Source organism: Gallus gallus, chromosome 4 (assembly GCF_016699485.2).
Source record: "Gallus gallus isolate bGalGal1 chromosome 4, bGalGal1.mat.broiler.GRCg7b, whole genome shotgun sequence".
NCBI lineage: Eukaryota > Metazoa > Chordata > Aves > Galliformes > Phasianidae > Gallus > Gallus gallus.
Window position 1 is genome coordinate 53,259,620 of NC_052535.1, and position 19,646 is coordinate 53,279,265.

Below are 19,646 nucleotides of genomic sequence, written 5' to 3' on the forward strand. Positions count from 1 at the left end.
TAGGAATTTAAAGTCAGAAAACAACAGGCTCTTAGTGGTCAATGGTGACTTCTTTTGTGTGTCCCTAAAACAACACTGTCTGCTAAATCACACTTCATACTATTTTATACTCACGTGGTATTGCCCATTACGTTGCTCATATTCATTTGGACATTTAATTGCTTCAGGTTCATAGCAAATACAACCAGCGTTTCCCATGGTGTTCCTTGTGGGCTTCCAGCTTTATTTGATTTATTAAATGGAGTTGATGTTTTTGTGAGTGCATCTAAATAAGAAAGTAGGCAAAACTTAAGTCACAAAAACTGGCAGAATATAAACATTGGAAGATATTACATAAAGACAGACAAACACCACACTTAAGGGGCACCACAAAACTACAAGTGAGGATAAGTGAGAACTTGAGGATCTGCATTACATATTGCTTTAGCTGTCAGAGAAATGAAAGTACTTTACACGTTTAGTTTTACTAATATCCTTAAGAAAAAAGATTTTAAATTTGCCATCAGGCATGCAAGAGTATGTTTTTAACTCTTAAATTGTTTTTTAAAGTCTACTCAGAAAAGAAATTATTAGTATTAGAATATTCATGTAGTGCACAATGTCAACTTAGGATTTCAAGAATTAGGGTTCTCACTCTTCCCACAAAAATCTAAAAAAATCTTAAAAAGACTGTGCAAAATTTCCTTTGAACAAGCCATTCTATCAGCCTTTTGTTGTTTTTCAGCTGTTTTATCTTAAAAGCTAATATCTTCCCTTCTAAATAGAAAAAAAAAATAATCTGTCCTTTCTCCTCACAGACATTTTTCCTGGAGTACAATAACCATGGCACTTCTACATCTCCTGTCTCTAATTCCATAAATATTCCCAGCAGCCAGTGGTACACTGCAGTAAGACACAACAACATGTGTAGTAGAAGAAATTAAAAGTTAGTTTTTATATAAGAAATAAAGTATCCTTATTTAGACCTTTGTGGTTATTGCTTGGATGAGTAGGGAGGGCCAAGATGACAATGCAATCAAATTAAGATGGAAAATTCATCGAACTAAATAACTTCTGCCCTAGTAAAAGAAACAGCAATTGTATCAAATCATAATGCAGTTTCTTAGAGTACTGTCATCTGTTTCAGACATTTTCCTTGCTGTAAGCCATTGACTTTCCACTCCCAGACACAGCGGAAAAGAATATCACTATTTTCTACACTGTAGTAACAGTATCTTTTTAATTCAACTAATGAAAAAATACTTGAAAAACAAAACAAAACAAAAAAAAAACAGTGAAAGAAACCTAGCCTACTAACCTCTCTGAGGCACTGAAGAATCAGACACACTCCTGGATCTTGTAACAGCTGGAGACTTTAAGTTATGAGCTGCTGTCCCTGGTGACATGCTACTGTTTGCATTATGTTCATTAAAAACATTAGGTGACTGTGCCATGTGCGTAAACGAAGCAGACTGGCAGGGCTGCTCCCACGTCCTGCAGTACGCTTTCCGTGATGATTCAGGAGAAAGATGTTGGCTGACTCCTTCAATTGAATCTGGTGTTCCAGGACCTGATGCTACTGGAAAAAAAAACAAAAGAACCATGTGAATGGCAAGAAAATTATTTTGGTTTTGTTGACCACTATCCTCCCACATACTAACTAGTGCTTGCAGAGTTTCAAACAAAACTTCATTTATCGTAACTAAAGCTTAGTTAATGTTTTAACTATTATTAGCTCCCCATTCAATTACTACTTTAGAAACTCTCAATTTTTTTTCTTTTATTTCTGGAATCTTTTAATTAAATTTACTGGAGCAATGGCATACAAAGCAAGTTATAATACGTTTCTATTTCTATATTTGTATCTTGTCACATATGTAATAGTAAACAGGTAATATATGCTTCTACAATTCCTACTGTTAACCTCTTGCACAAGAAGGCTTTCTGTGCTAAGTAGCAGTATCCTACCTGGCAGATTTATGGTTTGATCACCCAGGAAAAGCCGTCTAGCAATGCTTCTCCTGTACCACGCTCTTGGGAAGGCTAGAATCTCACTGAGTCGACGCATATCGTATTTAAAAGATGCAGATCCTATATCACAGACAGCTGAAAAATAAGGCATGTATACAACACTGTAAAATCTCATTAGTGACAGGTTTGGGTAAACGCATCTAATTAACAGGTCTGCAAAATCATCAAATACCTCTCTACCCCAGCAGTACAGCCTGTGCTGTAATGAAAAACAGTTACTAAAAGCTGCAGTTTTCTTGATGCATTGTGATATATCCAAGTACAACATTAGATACACACAGATTTCTTAAAGAGAAGATGAAGCCGACGTATATAAATGTTGTTAAGTCCTACTTGTGTTCTGTGTGCCTCTGAAACTCCCCATCTGAGGGCTTTAATAGCAGATTAATCACAACCATAATGCTGTGTCTGACCACTAAGGATCCTGTGTGCAGTAGCGAAAAATAAAATCATGAAAACATAGTGTTACTTCAAGGTTCTTTTGAATATTTAGGCATTCAGGTCTCACTGCAGCTTTGTAGGCACTAGGGGGCAAGGCGGTGATATTTCACTGCCAGCAAATTAACAGAGACTGCAGAACTACATCACCACATTGATGTGTAGCACTGCAGCCAGAATTGAGATAACCACACAAAGCAAACTTTAGAGTAAAACAAAATCATGTAGAAGGCAGCTTGTGATACAGGAGATTGACTCTGCTGTCATATTGAATGTGCATGGTGTGTCACCTCTGTAATACTACACTTAATTGCACTACATAGTTCACTTTGATTTTTCGCAATGGGAAAGTAGTTTGAATATTTCTAATTCCCATAAAGGAAAAAATGATGAGCATCTGTAAAAGATTTTTACTTATTCAGGTAACAAAACATTCTGAAATCTGAATATCTGAAATACCTGCTTCTAAAGAGGGGATTGTGAAAACAGGAGGTTAGTGGTTAGCTGACGAGGAACAACTGAAAACCAACTCTGGGAATCTATTTAGCATTAAGTTCTGTTGCGTTACAGAATGTATAAAGAGATGAATCAGCTACAAATCCAAAGCCCAACTTACAAGCTACTGTGACAAAAGTTAACTCCATCCTAACCAGAGCCAGTACAATCTCAAAATTTTAAAAGGTCATTTATAGTCACTTGGGCTGCTAACAGAGATGAGCTTGAGCAAGCCCATTTGTTTACATTTAATGACTCAAGGAGATAAAAAAGTGCATCTGCAAGTAGGTATTCCAAGTACACGGTTTAAATAATGTATCAATCCCTTCTTCATTCAAAACTAACAACAACTTCCTTCACATCTACAAAAGCTGCTGAGCTTTGAGTATATAATTGGAACAGCAATTCTCTAAGTAGCTAAAGACAGGGATTAGAAGGAAAAAAAAAAAGATTTACCAGAGATGTTTATCAAAGTTGTATCTATCTTGCTGGTAGCTTTGCTTGCAGACTGACTCTCAAAAAATGAGGAGCCTCCTGAACGCCTTATTCGTGACAGGCTGACTTTCACAAACTCAAGGTTAATGCTCAAGGAATCCTTCCGACCAGTGACTGAAGTCGGTTCCTCATCCACATTCCCTAGAAATAGAGAGAGTTTAGTCTTCCAAACACTTCCACACCTTTGGCTTGACTTTCCCAAATTGTTTTATGTTCACAAAGCAAAAAGTTGTTCTGTACCTAAGGCTCCTGATCCAGGAGTTAGAACAGTAACAGCAGTCTTTTGTTTTCCAGCTCCATACGGATGGAACACATAAAGGGAGAAGTCAGACATGCAGGCAGTAAAGCTCAGGCCTGATGAGCTGCTGCTAGAAGTGGTCAAGTCTGACTGGCTGCTGCTGTGGCGTGTTCTGCCAAGGGGACTGCCTAATCCAGGTGATGAACCTGAAGGCAAAATATTTTCCGAAGTCAGTTTTAATATGAAACCATTGTCAAACGTGAAATAATACTAATAACAAGAACAGATAGCTAAAAAGACCAAACGCACATCAAATTACTCCCTTGTAGCAGCAATGTAGCTTAAATATTCTGCGTAGGGCATTTTATAACAGATAGCCAAACTTGTTTAACCAGGGGAAGAAAAGCTCCAATATATAGAACGTGTGCAATCTTCTACAGAAGATAAAGAACTGATATAACATGAAGCAATTTTGCTGAACTCACAGCATAAGATAAATGTAGTAAGAGTAAACAGTAAAAATAAATGTAGTCCATAAGAATAACCGTAAGCTCTATAAAAGCATGTATTTTGTTCTAATTTTACACAAAACACTACTTATTTATGCTACAAGCTGTATATAGGACAGTCATTCATGTAGATTTTACCTGGTGCTCCAGATTTACTAACTGAATTCTTTGAGCTGCTCTGCGGAGTGCTGCCACCAACGGATGCGTTTTCTGATGGGTACATTGTACCTAAGGTTTCCAGTTCTCCTCGGTTTGAAGAGAAAACAAGATCCAGGGAAGGCAATTTCAGCATACATTCAACTCTTGAAACTGGCAAACAACTGAACTTGATTTGAGAGGGCTAAAACACAGAAAGAAAATAAAGCATTCAATGAACATATATAAAACAATAAAACTATACCACTTTTGGCTTTTGAATGTACATTCATCTGAAAATCTAAGAAAATTACAACCTTTTCGGACTGGTTCCATAATTAGTAAGGTAACTCTATACCAGTTTGTTAAGACACATTGATTTAGGGAATCCCTCCTATGCCAGAAGTGTTATCTGGAAACAGTTTTAAGAAAAGAAATACAGAAATCTTGCATGCAGATGACATGAACACACCCCTCTCTTCCTCCTCTCCAAGTCAATTCAGTTTCCTGCACCTTATGCAAGAGCTACACAGAATCAAGTGACTCTTTAGCTTGGCTAGATGAGACTTGCAAAAAAAAGTTGAGAGGAGCTACAGACTGTTGTACTTAGTTTTCACAGGCATAAAAAAACCAAACATTTTTTAGAGTACGTTGTTCAATTTGGAAACATAACCAAATCTGTACCATGAAAAAATGTTTGAGCAAATCTGCAGGAGCACCTTTCTCTCTGACACAAAGTGGCCAGACGCATCCAATATGAAGCAGTACGAATATGCATGCAGACGAGAACTGTGCCTTCTCCTGCCTTTCCACACTACCCCACAGACTGAGAAAATCTCTAATTATTATTTTTGTTTTGTAATGGTACCCCATAAATAATGAATGCAAATAATCGTTATGAATAATATTTTCAAAAATGCATTTTCAAAACAGACAAGGCAGAAGTAACAACATATAGAACTTTTATCATTTCTCAGAATGACTCTTTTCTGTCGGTCTCCATGGGACTGAAAGATGTCAGAACTTCTGCTGCAAGAAATCTTATTTATTATCATACTAGATATCAGTATCTCAAAATGGGCACTTGAAAGTATCTTTTTATTTTTAAAAACCATCCTTGGATGCATAGACTGTTTCAAAGATAGTGACTGAAATCACTTATACTAAAAGTTAAAATCTCACCTGAACCCGTACATAAACCACCACATCTACAGGAAAGGATGAATATGCTGACGTTGATGATGATACTAATGATGTTGTGGACTCTTCTAACTGGTCCTGTATATCAAATTGTCCCATGTCTTCATCTTGCGAGCTAACAGCTTTTAAAAAGCACAAGAACTCATTAGAAAGTGGAATTTAAAGAAGATAGAGCTCAATACCATCAGAAGACAAAAAAAGAAAAGCATACTAGAAGACAAAGATGCAACTGACCTGCGTAATTCCTTTCAATTGGTGTAATTGGAATGGTTTCAAGAGCTTTCTCTAGGAAATCCAGTAAGCAAGGGCTAATCACCATTTCCTCTGGCAGCGACTGAAGTGCAACCCATGCATACAGTTTAGCAGTTTTCACTCCACCGCTTCCTTTTCCTTTGGCTGCAACGTTTGAAAGATAAATATGTCTAATAATAATGCCATAATAGTACCAGTGAATACCATTCGACTGTAATTAAGTATAAGAAGATACTTTATAACAGCTGCATTCCCTAATTTCCTGTAATAGTATCTAAAAAAGCATATCTCTGATCACTTAGAAAAATATAAACTATAACATTGTGCCAAGAAAAGTATGTTAAAAGGACCATTAGTTTGGCATGCTTGATGGTAGTTGCATTGTGCTTGTTTCTCACAAAGCATTCTTACATCATTTTCATTACTTATATTCATTGCTTTAAAAAAAAAAATAGGACTTAAATTAGCCACACAAAATTCTTCTCCTAACTGGAAATGACTGGAAATGATGAGGAATTGGAAAAGTGGAAGAGCTTGGGAAGAATGTCAGCTTAGACCAAAAAAAAACAAAAACAAAAACAATCAAAGAAAAAAAACCAACAGAGATTAAAATAGTAAATGGCATGTCCTGATATGTTAACACAAGGAATAACTGAAGATTTAAAAGAGCATTTTTAAAAGCCTGGAGATAGAAGTGTAAATGAAAAAACTGTTGTCTTCTAATTTTTGGAAAAGAGTAGCACTTGGATCCATGCTCGTCAAAATATTAAAGTATTTTTGGTAAATTATGCACAGGAGATACTAGAACCAGCTCAATTACTATCTGTATGATATACCACAATTAAAATGAATAAACTATATCATTTATATTTGAGTAAGAGATACTCCTGTGAAGATCTCCAAAGAAAATACATACACTTAATGATAAACAGAGCTTAAAAATCCTTTCATTCGCTAAAGTAAGCAGCACTGAATTTTCATTCTACATAAGCTATTGTGTCCAGTACCTCTAACTACTTACACTGTTCTTTCTTGCTTTTACTGCAGACCACAGACAGTAAGAGAAGGTAGTTTCCATTCAATGTGAAAATTAATATAAATATTAATAAATAATACCCTTGAGAACCTGCTTTTTAGTAGGGGGTTGGACTAGATGATCTCCAGAGTTCCCATCCCAACCTCTATGATTCTGTGATAACGTATTAAAACAAATCAAAACTAATAAATAATTATAAAAATACAATATAGAGAGAAGCAAACTAATTGCAACCCCTATTGGGCCCCATTGGATGGCGTTCACACATCTTCCTAAAAGCATGATGTCCAGAATTCCTCCCAGATGTAGAGGTTGCAGATATAAAAACAACATAATTCATGGACACGATATGGTAGAAATTAAAATGCAAAGACTGAAAAGAGAATTGGTATATAAAAAACAAAAGTGAAGAAAAGCAGTATGAAGTAAGACTATACAGAATACTGTAAGCATAAAGAAAATACACTTTTACAGGAGTAAGAGCTAATACAGGAATAAGAGCAGACTGAACAGCACAGGTAACTGAAAAAGGTGATACATTTCCCTGTTCTCTCTCAGCATGTCAGCTGCTCTTATATAAAACAAACAAACAACTTTCTTCAGCTATTAATTTTTCCTACTCAACAGATTTTGACAAAGTCTTTGTTTCCTTTTTAAACTTTAAAATGCTGAAGGAGAGAAAAGTAAATGTCTCAGAAGTTGGAGGTGCAATCTACATGCCTCTAGATCTGACATGATTTTGCAATGGGCTCCTGCTTGAAAACACAAATCGTTTGAGATAAGACGATCTAAGTTTTAGAACTTAGGTTCTTCCAAATCATGGTTATTTAAGGGACTGCAACAGCTGAGAACACTAGTCTGGTGTTTTCGTTAATACAAATACTACTTTCTGGAACTGGGTATTCCATTTGTACTGACAACACTCTAAATTCCAGAAAGCAGTATTTACACATCGCTTGCTTGGCAAAAAATACTGGAAAGTTGGAAAGTTTCAAGAATTCTTCAAATGGTGCAATGTATGGAAGCAAGGATTCATCTTATATATATATATATATATATATGTATGTATGTATGTATGTATACATATATATATATACACACACACATTATATATATATAATGAAGAACAAAGTAATCAGCACTCACTTTTTATGCAGATATGTAAATTTTGTTTTCCAGTTTTAAGCTTCAGTTTGTTAAATGAAAACTGGGAGAGGGCAGTCATAGCCTATCACTGTGATATGGTGTCTATGGCAAATATTACTGAGACTGGTTTGTCAACAGATTTCTAAAAATTCAGCTTTATGAACAGCATTCAGGTATCTGCAGATAAAGTTCAGATTTGATAAATATAATTTTTTCAACTAATAAGCAGGCAGATCTAAAGCTGGTAGATTAAGTGATGGAAAAAATATATCCATGATAGTTTTAGAAGGTTATTGTCTATAAGTACCTGATGGGATGGGTGGGGGTTGGGGAGGAAGTAAGGTGTTAGTCTTGCTGTGGATAGTGCTAGATAAAAGAGGAGATGTGGCAGTATCTTTCATACCATACAATTTGGACTCTTTGGAAAGGGTTCTTGGCAAAGATGATCCTCGAGAAGTATTTGGCGATTCAGTCTTTAAAGTCTTAGAGTTGTAGTGTAACTGAAAGAAAAAAAGATTAATTTGCTTCATAACGTTGGCTCAATTTCTGTACAGAAGTTTTGTATCATTCTAATTTTTTTTTGTGCACTATATAAAAAAAATATAATTGTAAGATATGTTACATTCCAATTAATGTTCTACAGATACAGCCAATGCATAGAAAAATCTGAAATCTTTGTCCAAACAAACAAACAAACCCACACACGTAAATTATAAAACAAAACAGAGAAAATTAACTATTTAAAAATAATTAACTATTCAAAAATAATGCCTAATGCTTGCTCATCTTCTCCATAACACCTTAGAATTCCCACGTCACCAGCTATTTCTTCCTGTCCATGCAGCTTTTTTCTGTATTACTGCATGGTGAAAATATTGCACTATTAGATATCTGCATTTATAAAAACTGCATTAAAAAAAATTCAGAGCATTCTGACCTAATATATGTGAATAATACACTACCAATGAAAGTACAAATATAATAAAAGCTGTAGATAATATATATTAATTTCTAACTTGAGACTAAAAGCCACAGGCAGGACCTGAAGTGTAACTTATCTCTGAAGATAGCCTGGAATACAAAACATTGGATGAACATACAAAGCATTTCTACATTGAAGACTAGAAAAAACAGGCTAGTTCAACTGAAGAGCATTTGATTTATACATTTAAAAGGACATAAAATATAAATTCCTTGTCAAAGAAAAAATATCAAGATAAACATCTAATTTCAGTTTCAGTATAGTATTACAGGAATGGTTATTCCTATGTTAGCAGTATCTACAGAACTGAGAAGATTTCCATGAGGTGCTATGTATATATAAACTCGCATATGCCACAAAAACAGATGTGCTTTGAAATCATATTTGAGCAGAGAAAAAGAGCCTTTCTATGCTTAGTTATACACTGCTTTTACCTTTACATCCACCCCAGGAATATAAAAAACTGTTGTTTCCACTTCACTAGATTTTGTTTGTAGAGATGATGGCACTTTCTTGCCAGCAAGTAAGTGACTGGTAGATGCGTAATTTGCCTGGAATTTCTTCTTTTTTGAAGGAGACTCTCGATCCAAGCTTCTGGAACTCCGATCGTAACTCCTAAAATAAATATACTGCATGCTATGATACACACATAATACTTTTATTAAACAGAGTGTATCTTCTGATAAATAAAAGAACCTAGAGATATCAAATGTGTAGCATCAATTATATAGCTATATGTGAAGCCTATCAATGTCTTCTTTCCTTGTTTAATTTCTGTGATCTTTACTCTTCTGTCTGCCCACTCTGGTTTTACCATTTTTATTATACAATTATTTCAAGCAGCATAATCTACAAAATGGTTAAAATTGAGAAATTTTTCAAATAAATTAAAGACATCCAACGCTCTTTACTCTTACAGTCAACTTCATCTATGTTACCCAGTATTACCTAAGAACAACTCCTGATGTAGAGGTAATGCTTACCAATTCTACATTTCTGCTGTAAAGCTTGTCTTCATATAAATTCATATGAAATTCTTTTTCCTCGTTTATCATAGGAAAAAAAATGTTATGAGAGGAGAAAAATCAACCTGCTTTCTAATTGCAAATCTCCGATGCATACCTCTCAGTAAGAAAAATTTCTCAGTTGTCTCTATTTCTCTTACACCATATTATTATGAGTTAATCATGCTGACAAGTAATAAATTTCTTAAAATTCATGATACTGTTAATATCCCACCAAAGTTAATATCCTACCAAAGAACTGTAATGTTGCCATCCAATACTTAGCCATATACAAATGAACAGTAACAGGAAAATTTAAAACCTGAAGATGAGATCAAAACTCATTAAGATCAGAAGCAAAGCACCCACGTCACCTCAGATGGTAAAACAAAAAACAAAAAATCCATTTAACTAAGCAAAGCAACATGAGAATGTTAGCATCCTTTTACACTCTCAGGAAATAATGGCAGCCTGCAGAATAATAAGGAAATACTACAGTAGGCCACTATTAATCAAATCACTGTGTTGATTTATTAAGTTGTAAAGGTACTTCTTTGGAGGCTGGAATAAAAAAAAGAATCCACGCACTTTGAAATCCTAAAATTTTGTTTACAGAAGATAAAATATGATTTAAAAAGAAACAAAATAATAAAACAGAAGAGAGGCATATGCTGATTTTGTTCTTCACAAAGCAATTGTGTAACACATCTCTTACCTTCTTAAACTAATGTCATCGTGCTCTTGCTGAAGTGTTGTGGGGTGCAGTACACATTTTCCACAATCAATTTCAACCCTGATATCAAGTTCAAAGTCAATATTTCTCTCAGTGGTTGTACCAGTCATACTTCTGTTTGTAGGTGTTGTTGGCCAGCGCTCAGTGAAGAGTTGGTGGACAGCAGCAAAGCCTGTTGCTTTCTTGCGAGATGTACTCCTGCACCAGCACAATAATAGATTAGATAATTGCACAGCATTTACTTGAACAGATGGTAAGAGAGATTCTTAGACATTAATAAATCCACTTTGTGGAGGTATAATCCTGGAAAAGACAAACTTATGCCAAATTTTAACGTCTGTCATCTGTTCCCACTAAAACCTATGCTGTGCCTCAAAAATCTCACTTTAAGTTTTATTCTGTTCCCAGCCCTGAAATTTCTAACAGCTACATCTTTATAAAAAGCAGCCACCTTATCTGTTCAGAATTCCTCCTTCCCTTACAATGACCTTTCATGAACACAATTCCTGACTCTTCCTCATAAACACTTAAAGAGAAATTCAGTCTTTCATCAATAACAGATTTTTTACAGAATCACAGAATAAACCAAGTTGGAAGGGACCCACCAGGATCATCCAGTCCAACTCCAGGACTCCACGCAGAGCCACCCAAATTCAAACCCACTGTCCGAATGCTACTTGAACTCTGGCAGGATTGGGGCCATGACCACTGCCCTGGGGCGCATGTTGAATACCCACCACCCTCTGGTGAAGAATCTTTCCCTTGGGCCCCGTTGCTGTCACCAGAGAGCAGAGCTCAGTGCTGCCCCTCTTTTCCCTGTGAGGCTCCCATGAGGCCTCCCTCCCTCCAAAAGATTTTTTGTAGACTTAAAGTCAATATTTCAAATGCATTTTCTTTATTTCTGTGTTCCTCCTTGGGACTATTACTTACGGTGGTTTCCTATAAAAATACGTTCTCTCTCGTTCATGATCATCTTCCTTCTCGGAATCTTCACTGCTTGATGATAAGCTGTCGTCCCGACGTCCTTCTTCAGGCTGGAAGGGAATGCCAGGTGAGAAGACTGCTGGAGTTTTAGGTGAACCAAATACTGAGCATGAGCCTTCACTAGGAGATGAGTAATGGGAGGGACCATCAATAATTACAGACAAAAGGTCCATTTCTGTCTCCTCCGGAAACTGATTGTAAAAAGAAAAAAATACATATTAAATTGATAGAGATATTTCAATCAAGAATGTATTAACTAGCTCTGGAAAAAAAAGACCAAGAGTGTTACGAGAAACTTGCAGTCCCAAGATCTTCATAATACAGCCATATGAGGTACAGAAATCACAAGGTGGATTACGAAAAAGAAAGAAATGAAAGCTTGGTATGGAGACACTTGCCATTACCTATTGATCGAGCTCGATCTGTTAGCTGAAGATTCATCATGCTCGGATCAATTCATTCAATCAGAAGGAATGGAAATATTTCATACAGATTTTAAAATATTTTGAGAGAGAAGAGCAAAAATTATTACGAACCTTGTGAAGGGGTGAAATAGAAGCATTAGTGAGGTGTGTATGCAGACTGCTAACGCAGAATGTATAGTCTTGTTTTGCAATTCTAGGCTGAGATCGTGGACAACATGTTGGACAATTGGCTAAACGTGAAATAAACTCCAGACCACATTTCTGAAAAGGGCCACTGATTTCTTCCATACAGCACACTACAAGCGACTTTCAAACACTGTCTTCTTCAATATGCATGCAAAAAATATCTAGAAATTTAACACTAGCACTAGCTACAAAGTGTTACTATACAGCTACAGAGTTGTCTGCAAATTAAAATGAGAGCTGAAATTAAGAACTGGCATTATAAGAATGTGGGGGGTGGAATGGGAGGAACATTCAAAATTTGACAGTTCAGAGTATTTGATAAAATTCTGCTACACTAACAAAACCTAACTGGGCTTTTGTATATGTATACATATATATATACCCACATGTATACACACATACACGTACATACCCATTTTGTATTTTATATAGCCTACTGCTTTATGAAACGGAAAAAAAAAAAAAAAAAAGGCCAGATAATGAAGATATTTAAATGTACAAAGCATATTTTGTTTCATATTCCCTTCCCCCTCAGAAATAAGGATTTATTCCCAGAAGGAAAAATTGTCTGTGTATTAAGTTTTGAAAGATACCCTACTCCTTACTATTTGAAAACGTCTCTCTGCACTGAATATAGGAATTCAACAAAAAGTGTGAGGAGACATCCTCCTACCAAGCAATGACTTTGTATTGGTGTTGATACCTATAATCTTGGAACACAACAAAACAGGTGAGGATGACCGCACAGACTGAAGTCCTCTTCTAAAGCACATTCATAAGTCGAAAGTTAGGTCACTTCACACCAGCCTTGATCAGTCTTCACAAATGTATGAACAAAATTCCAGTAAATCATTTTTAAAAGGCTACTAAGTTTTAGGGCTATAGGAGGACATATCTGGGGAGTTCATCAATAGCCTATCATGTTCTTCTGTTTACTTCACATATTCCAATTTAAATATTTTTAGATTTTATATACATTCTGTTTAGCTGCATGCTAAAGAGATGGAATAGTGAAAAGCAGCTCCCTGCAAGAAAAATTAGTTCTCTGGCAAAGACTGTTTCTTCTCAGAAATACCTGAAAATACCCTTCCCCTGGACAGCTGGATTGTTGTGCAATCCCCAAAACCGTTTTATTCAACTTAATTAGAAATGAAAAAGAAAAAGAAAAATTAAAACAATTACAGTAATCTCAGCCATGAAAAAAAAACAACACAAACATTTTTAAAATGAGAAAACATAGTGACTGAAAAAAAAACCCAAACCAACCGGTTTTCAACACACAAAATGATAGAACACAATAGAAATGATAGGGCTACAGCAAACTTACTAATGTCCATTTCTAAAAGTCTAAGGGTGTTAACAGGCAAGATGATTTTTGTGATTTTTGCACACATCAAAAGATCTGTATTATTATTAAGTCAGCCTAAAAAAAAAAAAAAAGCACACCAAAATAATTCTAATATTATACTCAATTAATTGCTATGTTAGGAACTCAAAACCTATCTATCTTATGTCAGAACAAACCTGTGTTCCAAACATCAATAATGTGTGGCACACAAATGAAATGTATCAGCAACTCAGGTCTGCCTAGGCATACCCATCTGGTGAACTTGTGACCAAATGGTATGAGACATACGATGCTAAAGAATATAAAGTAATTCTTACAGAATCTTGTATGTTGAAAGTTACTCTTGGCCCAGGAGATGCAGCATCTACCCGGATATCTGGGAGATCTTCACTGTCTCCTAGTCGAGAACTATTAACAAAAACAAAACATAACATCTTCTTTAGTTTTATCACAGGATTTTGTGTTCATGCAAATATTTAACTACACAAATAGAATGCAATACAAAAGTACAGTCAGTACTTAAGATTTTGATACGGATGCAAGTACCGGATCATAACAGGCGCACTTAGGGGACATGGAAAGGAAAATCAAGGGGAGAAGAGAAGGAAGTTGCACATTACTCATCCAGTAGTCTATCACTAAACAATCTTTGCTTTATTTATTTAAATTCTTCAATCTTAAGCCAACATGCAGCCCTTTTCAGAAGCAGATGACTGAGAGACAAGTAGAAATCAAAACAATTTACACTATGCCTACTATCCTTTTATGCAAGTTTCTTGTATGTCTTAAAAGCAGGATTCTATAAAAACCCTGGAGTTTTTTTGTGTTTGTGCGTGTAAGAAAAAAATTTCTCACTTGACACGCTATTAAGTCTGCCAAAAAAAGAAGTTTGATAAAAGATGAAAAATTACTTTTTGGAATAGATATGTCCATCTTCCAAAATGATCATGAAAGTGTGTATGAAGCAAAAGTGTGTCATTGAATTCGTCCACATGGGAAAAACAGTATCCCACTGACACTCACTGGTACTCGTCAAATGTTTATAGAAACCAAACAGTAGATGTGAGCACAGTGAGGTGGTGGGTGGTGCATTTCAGAAGTGGCAAAAGTGGGTCACCTCCTCTGGTGCACATTGTTAAAAGCATGGTATGCAGGCTCTTGTTCATTGCTGGTAAAAATTCATAGCTAGTGGTGGTGACTGTATTGAAAAAAAAGTGTTCTGTAGCTGAGATTTTGCTCTATCAAACAGTGTTACTGTGCTTTTTGTATCAGTTGTAATTTCTGTGGAAATAATTGGGAGGCATTACTTTTGGAGCAACTTTGTAGACACAGTCTTAGACTACTCCTTTTCACTCAGTGAGGCCCAAATAAGCCAAAAGGTTAGACACACATGGTTTATGGGGATCAGACAATGGATGTGAGCACAGTGAAGAGGTGGGTGGTGCATTTCAGCGGATGCGATGTGAAAGACAAGCCATGTTCTGGATAGCCATGCACGTTTGTCATACCTCTAAATGAAGAGCGTCTTAGCTCACCTACACAAATTGGTGGATTATGACCAAGGAAGTGTGTACGGAGCTAAGTATTCACTTGAATGTGCTGGAAATGATAGTGGCAACACTGGAATACTGTGAACTTTGCACTAGGAGGTTCCCACAAATGCTCGCACAGGAACAGAAAGAATACTATATATAAGTTTGTCAGGTTCTACTGAACCAATACAAGCCTGAAGGTGACAGTTTCCTTGATCACATCATTACAGATGACAAGACATGGTGTCAGCGCTATGAATCAGAATCATAACAGCAGTCTGTGGAGTGGCAACATGTGTTTTCCTAACCGAAGAAAAAGTTTAGATGTATCCCTCAGCAGGTAAAGTGATGTGCGCTGACTTTTAGGATAGGAAAGAGGTGATCCTTCTGAATTCCTGGAATCCAGACAAGCCGTCAGCTCTGATGACTACATCGCAACGCTGACTAAACTTAAGGCTCAAACTTTCAGAGTCAAGCCAGAGAAGAAGACAACCTCTCTCTTGAAAACACATGAATTCCAGGCCTCATACAAGTTTGAAGACCACAGAGCACATTGTCAGTCTTGGCTGGACTGTCCTACCAATGAAAGATAGACTGCATAGGCAACATCTGATGCCACCAGATAAGCTGTTAAACAGTGAGTCACCTCCACTGGTGCACTTTTTTTTTTTTTTTTTTTTTTTTTTTTTTAAACAAGTGCAGCATGCAGGCTCTAATGCATAGTTAATGGTAGTGACTGTGTTGAAAAGTAGTGCTTTGGAGCTGAGAATTTGCTCTATCAAATAGTGGTATTGTGCTTTTTGTAGCTGTTTCCATGGAAATAAATAGGAGGCATTACTTAAATGTCTAAGAAGAAGAAGCCTAACAGCCCAATTCCAATATTTCCTTCTTTACATATGCTGTTGTTACCATCACCATTTACCTTGTTCTGTCCATTCTCTTCAGAGGTGGTCTTCCTGATGCTGAAATACTCTTTGATCGGCTGTAGCTAGGTTTGTAGCTGAGACCCCATTTGTCTTTCAAGGAAGCAGCCTAAACCAAAAAGAATATTTAAAAACTAAAACACTGAGGCTAGAGAGAAAGAAACTCAGGAAAGCTAAAGTCTTGCTTCACAAAGGTATACCAGTTAAAAAAAGATATTTATGTACCACAGGAATGAAAATGCATCTCTTTATCAGCATTTGCCAGCACCTTCATCTTTACCTCTGGATAAACATTCACACTTGCTGGAATTTGTAGTGCCCTGTTGCCAAAAAGCTAATAATCCAATCACTCTGACACGTATCCTTCCTACATTCCACTATTACAACAGAGGAAAATGATCTAGATGATAGAGCTGCAAACAAATTACTATTTGAATTCTTCATGAATGAAGCATCATACTTGAAGCTCATGCACTAGCGCACACTGAAAATAATGTTTTGCCAGTTTTATTACCAGGTTCTGGGATAACAGCCATATGTTTGTGGATTAGCTGAAAGACTTGGGTTTTTTTGTGTTTGTGTGTATATGTCCAGTTTCTTCTATTGTCTCTCCTTAGTAGCTTGTTTTTATTTTTATTTCAGTTGATTTTGGAAACACACAGTTTATCTATATAGAGAACAAACTTATAGAAAATACACATGCTAAATGGAATACAACAGGTATCTACTGCTTGCCCAGGCAGTTAACACGCTGGTATCTTCATTCATCAGTCCAGTTAAGAATCATTTTAAAATCCTCCACAAAGACTGAACTACATCTTCATACACACATTTTCTGACATGTATTTCTGATCTTGTGAATGTGCAAATAAATACATCTACATTATAGCGCCTATGAAGTTTCAATTCTTCTATCACTGTTATAATAACTAAGGGGGTACCTAAACTACTTGATATTCTTAATCTTTCTTATTCTGTAACTTCCTTTTCTTAAAAAAAATAAAGCATTTTCACTGTTGTAACTAACAACCAGAAAAGAAATACGCCATGCAAGTGCAACCGCGTTTTAAAGTAACTTCATACTGCTCACCCTCATACTGGATCGACGTAGCTTTTTTCGAACATCTCGGCGGATATCATTCACAGCCACTGACTCCAGCTGCTGATAGCGCTGAATTTCTTGATTTATTGTTCCTTCACTTGCACCTAATTTTCTGGAGAAAAATTTCAGTTGAGTTCTCTTAGAAAGAGGTAGCACTATTTCCACTGTCTCAAAATCGGTGTTGCAGTGATCTGCTTTTACTGAAAAAAATGGGATACTCCCCAGGAGTTTTATCAGCACCAAATACAGTTTTAGAAGATTTATCCTTGTTTCATATTGCAACTTCTAGTTGGGAATTTTTATTCCTTGATGAAGACTCTTTGATTTAAGGTTTTAGTGTCCAAATCAATTAGCAAAGCAGATAAAGAACACAGAACAAACTAGTATGCAAGACGACACCAAACAACAGTACTAACACAGGGCTAAATAATGTGGAGAACAAGTGTGGCTATGTGACTCTTATTTCAAAGTTGTAACACTAGGTTTAAGAACTTCTTATACACTTTCAGTCACATCACAGTTGTTTAGTCAAGAACAAACATAAGGGGAAAATCTGAGAATCCTCCATGGGATGAAGAAAAATCCTTCTGTTTTAACAGTCCAAAGTTCTGCCATAATCAACGACAGTCTTCCACAGAAGATTATCCTCTGCACAAAAACACATCACTAAATAACTCAGACAACTCCATAAAGTACCTGATATTTTGAAAGAATCACAGTTTACTCTACTTCTTGTACAGTGAGGACAGACCCAAAGCGTATTTTGATTCTCGAACCCACATTAAAGAAATATTTAACCTAAAATCCAAACTTCAGTTACAATTGGCCTGTTAATGCTGACAGTAATTTTAGTCCAAGTACAAGTGTCTCCACTCTGCTATTTAACACCTAATTACCTATATTCCTATAGTACCTATATTCCTAAGTACCTATATTCCTCTCCATGACTGATCCATAAATAAGTCTTAGTCTACCATAGGTGAAAAAAAACAACAAAAGCCCAACCATCAAACCATATCTGTGAAAAATAATAAAATTTAAATATGAAATTTCTGAAATTTTAAATAACTCTTTCAATGTTCTATGAAGTACATCATGTGAGATTTACTTCTAAAATACCACATACAAGATGCAAAGAGAGTCAATTTATTCTTCCAGTGAACAAGACTAAGTTTACTACAGATACAAAATAATAAACTTTGTTAAAGTAGTCACCATAATAATAAATCAAGAGGGAATTATAATATTGGATCGGCAAGAAATTCATAATGATTGCCATTGTAATGGAGAACCAAAGAGATTAATTTGACACTTGGGGAATAATGTGAGAAAACAGCAATTCCTATTTGACCATCACAATGCTGCAAAGGTACATGATAAGGAAGGGAAAGAAATAAGTCAGCTGCAGTCTGTTATCCCCAAACTTTGTGTGAGTTAAAGCAAAATCCAACTTACTTTAAGTCATCAATAACTTTAGCTTGCTCATTGAGTTCTCTGATATCAACTAAACGTTTCACAAATTTTCTTCCTCGCTGTTCTCCAGTTTGAATACTAGAAGCTCCCTGCCGCCGGTGATCAACAATTTCCTATTTAAAATAAAGACGTATCAATGCCCTCATCAAAAACTGGACGTGAGTATGATTTAACAAAAAAAGTGAATTTCACACCTTAAAATTTGGACTAGAGCATGCAAAAGAATCACTTTCAACTCAAAAGGCAGCCGATTGGAACTCTTCCAGTGATCCAAACCCCATCATTCAGTTAGACACAATTTAGCTACTACATACATGTCCCCATGAGCAGGATCTGCCTGCTTTCATATGTGATCTGCTAGACTGAAGAGAATCACACTTCGCTGACCCCAACAGATATTCTACAGGAACAGAGTATCGTTGGTTTGTGGGACTCAAACCCAGCAGGTGATTTACAATCCGCTGCCCAAATGTTAGCTTGCGTGCATCTCCATAAAATGAACCTCCACCTGATTTCTAAACAACAAACAGGAACATTAGTGTTCTGAGATGAAATCTTCACTGGTGGCAGGCAAGAGACATTTAAGATAGCCATTAAAGAACACCTATTAAAATAGTTTCATGTGAAATTGAAAAACAAGATTAGTAGCATAGTAGGTAGATAAACAAATGAAAGAAACTTTTTTTGGTATGTGTTAGTAATATACTCTACACATCTATAAGAAAATCTAAGAAAACATATATATAGCTACAGCTTTTTCAGTTCAGGCACCTGAAGTTAGTTATCAGATCTCCATGTTTCCAAATTCAAATTCTAGATAACACCAGTGGAAATATGATCTGTGACTTCTCGTGTTTGAAATATGGCATTAGAAAACTAACAGATTTTTGTTTGTTTGTTTGAAACATGAATCATACAAGCTATGAGACTAGCAAGTTGAACTCAAAAAACTCAAGACTAAGACTTTTCCTTTTGACTGAAAACTTGATCAAGCTCACTG

General features: G+C 35.9%; 1 protein-coding gene across 13 annotated transcripts in view; it reads right to left on the bottom strand.

Moving 5' to 3' along the window:
• KIAA1109 (transmembrane protein KIAA1109 homolog) overlaps window positions 1–19,646 on the bottom strand; it is a 109,280-nt gene that overhangs the window by 6,751 nt on the left and 82,883 nt on the right. For 4 of the 13 annotated variants that reach the window (XM_004941216.5, XM_004941213.5, XM_015276377.4 and 1 more), the window contains 18 exons: window positions 18,961–19,161; window positions 18,629–18,759; window positions 17,162–17,285; window positions 16,071–16,180; window positions 13,934–14,024; window positions 13,344–13,406; window positions 11,604–11,848; window positions 10,656–10,871; window positions 9,371–9,551; window positions 8,262–8,454; window positions 5,755–5,916; window positions 5,503–5,642; window positions 4,324–4,525; window positions 3,679–3,882; window positions 3,400–3,579; window positions 1,948–2,085; window positions 1,298–1,558; window positions 115–265 (listed from right to left, as the gene is read on the bottom strand). In XM_004941216.5, coding sequence (XP_004941273.2) covers window positions 115–265; window positions 1,298–1,558; window positions 1,948–2,085; window positions 3,400–3,579; window positions 3,679–3,882; window positions 4,324–4,525; window positions 5,503–5,642; window positions 5,755–5,916; window positions 8,262–8,454; window positions 9,371–9,551; window positions 10,656–10,871; window positions 11,604–11,848; window positions 13,344–13,406; window positions 13,934–14,024; window positions 16,071–16,180; window positions 17,162–17,285; window positions 18,629–18,759; window positions 18,961–19,161 — 2,993 coding nt within the window. The remainder of the gene's footprint in view (window positions 1–114; window positions 266–1,297; window positions 1,559–1,947; window positions 2,086–3,399; window positions 3,580–3,678; window positions 3,883–4,323; window positions 4,526–5,502; window positions 5,643–5,754; window positions 5,917–8,261; window positions 8,455–9,370; window positions 9,552–10,655; window positions 10,872–11,603; window positions 11,849–13,343; window positions 13,407–13,933; window positions 14,025–16,070; window positions 16,181–17,161; window positions 17,286–18,628; window positions 18,760–18,960; window positions 19,162–19,646) is intronic. The other 9 variants (XM_004941219.5, XM_004941218.5, XM_004941212.5 and 6 more) reach the window with 9 other exon arrangements.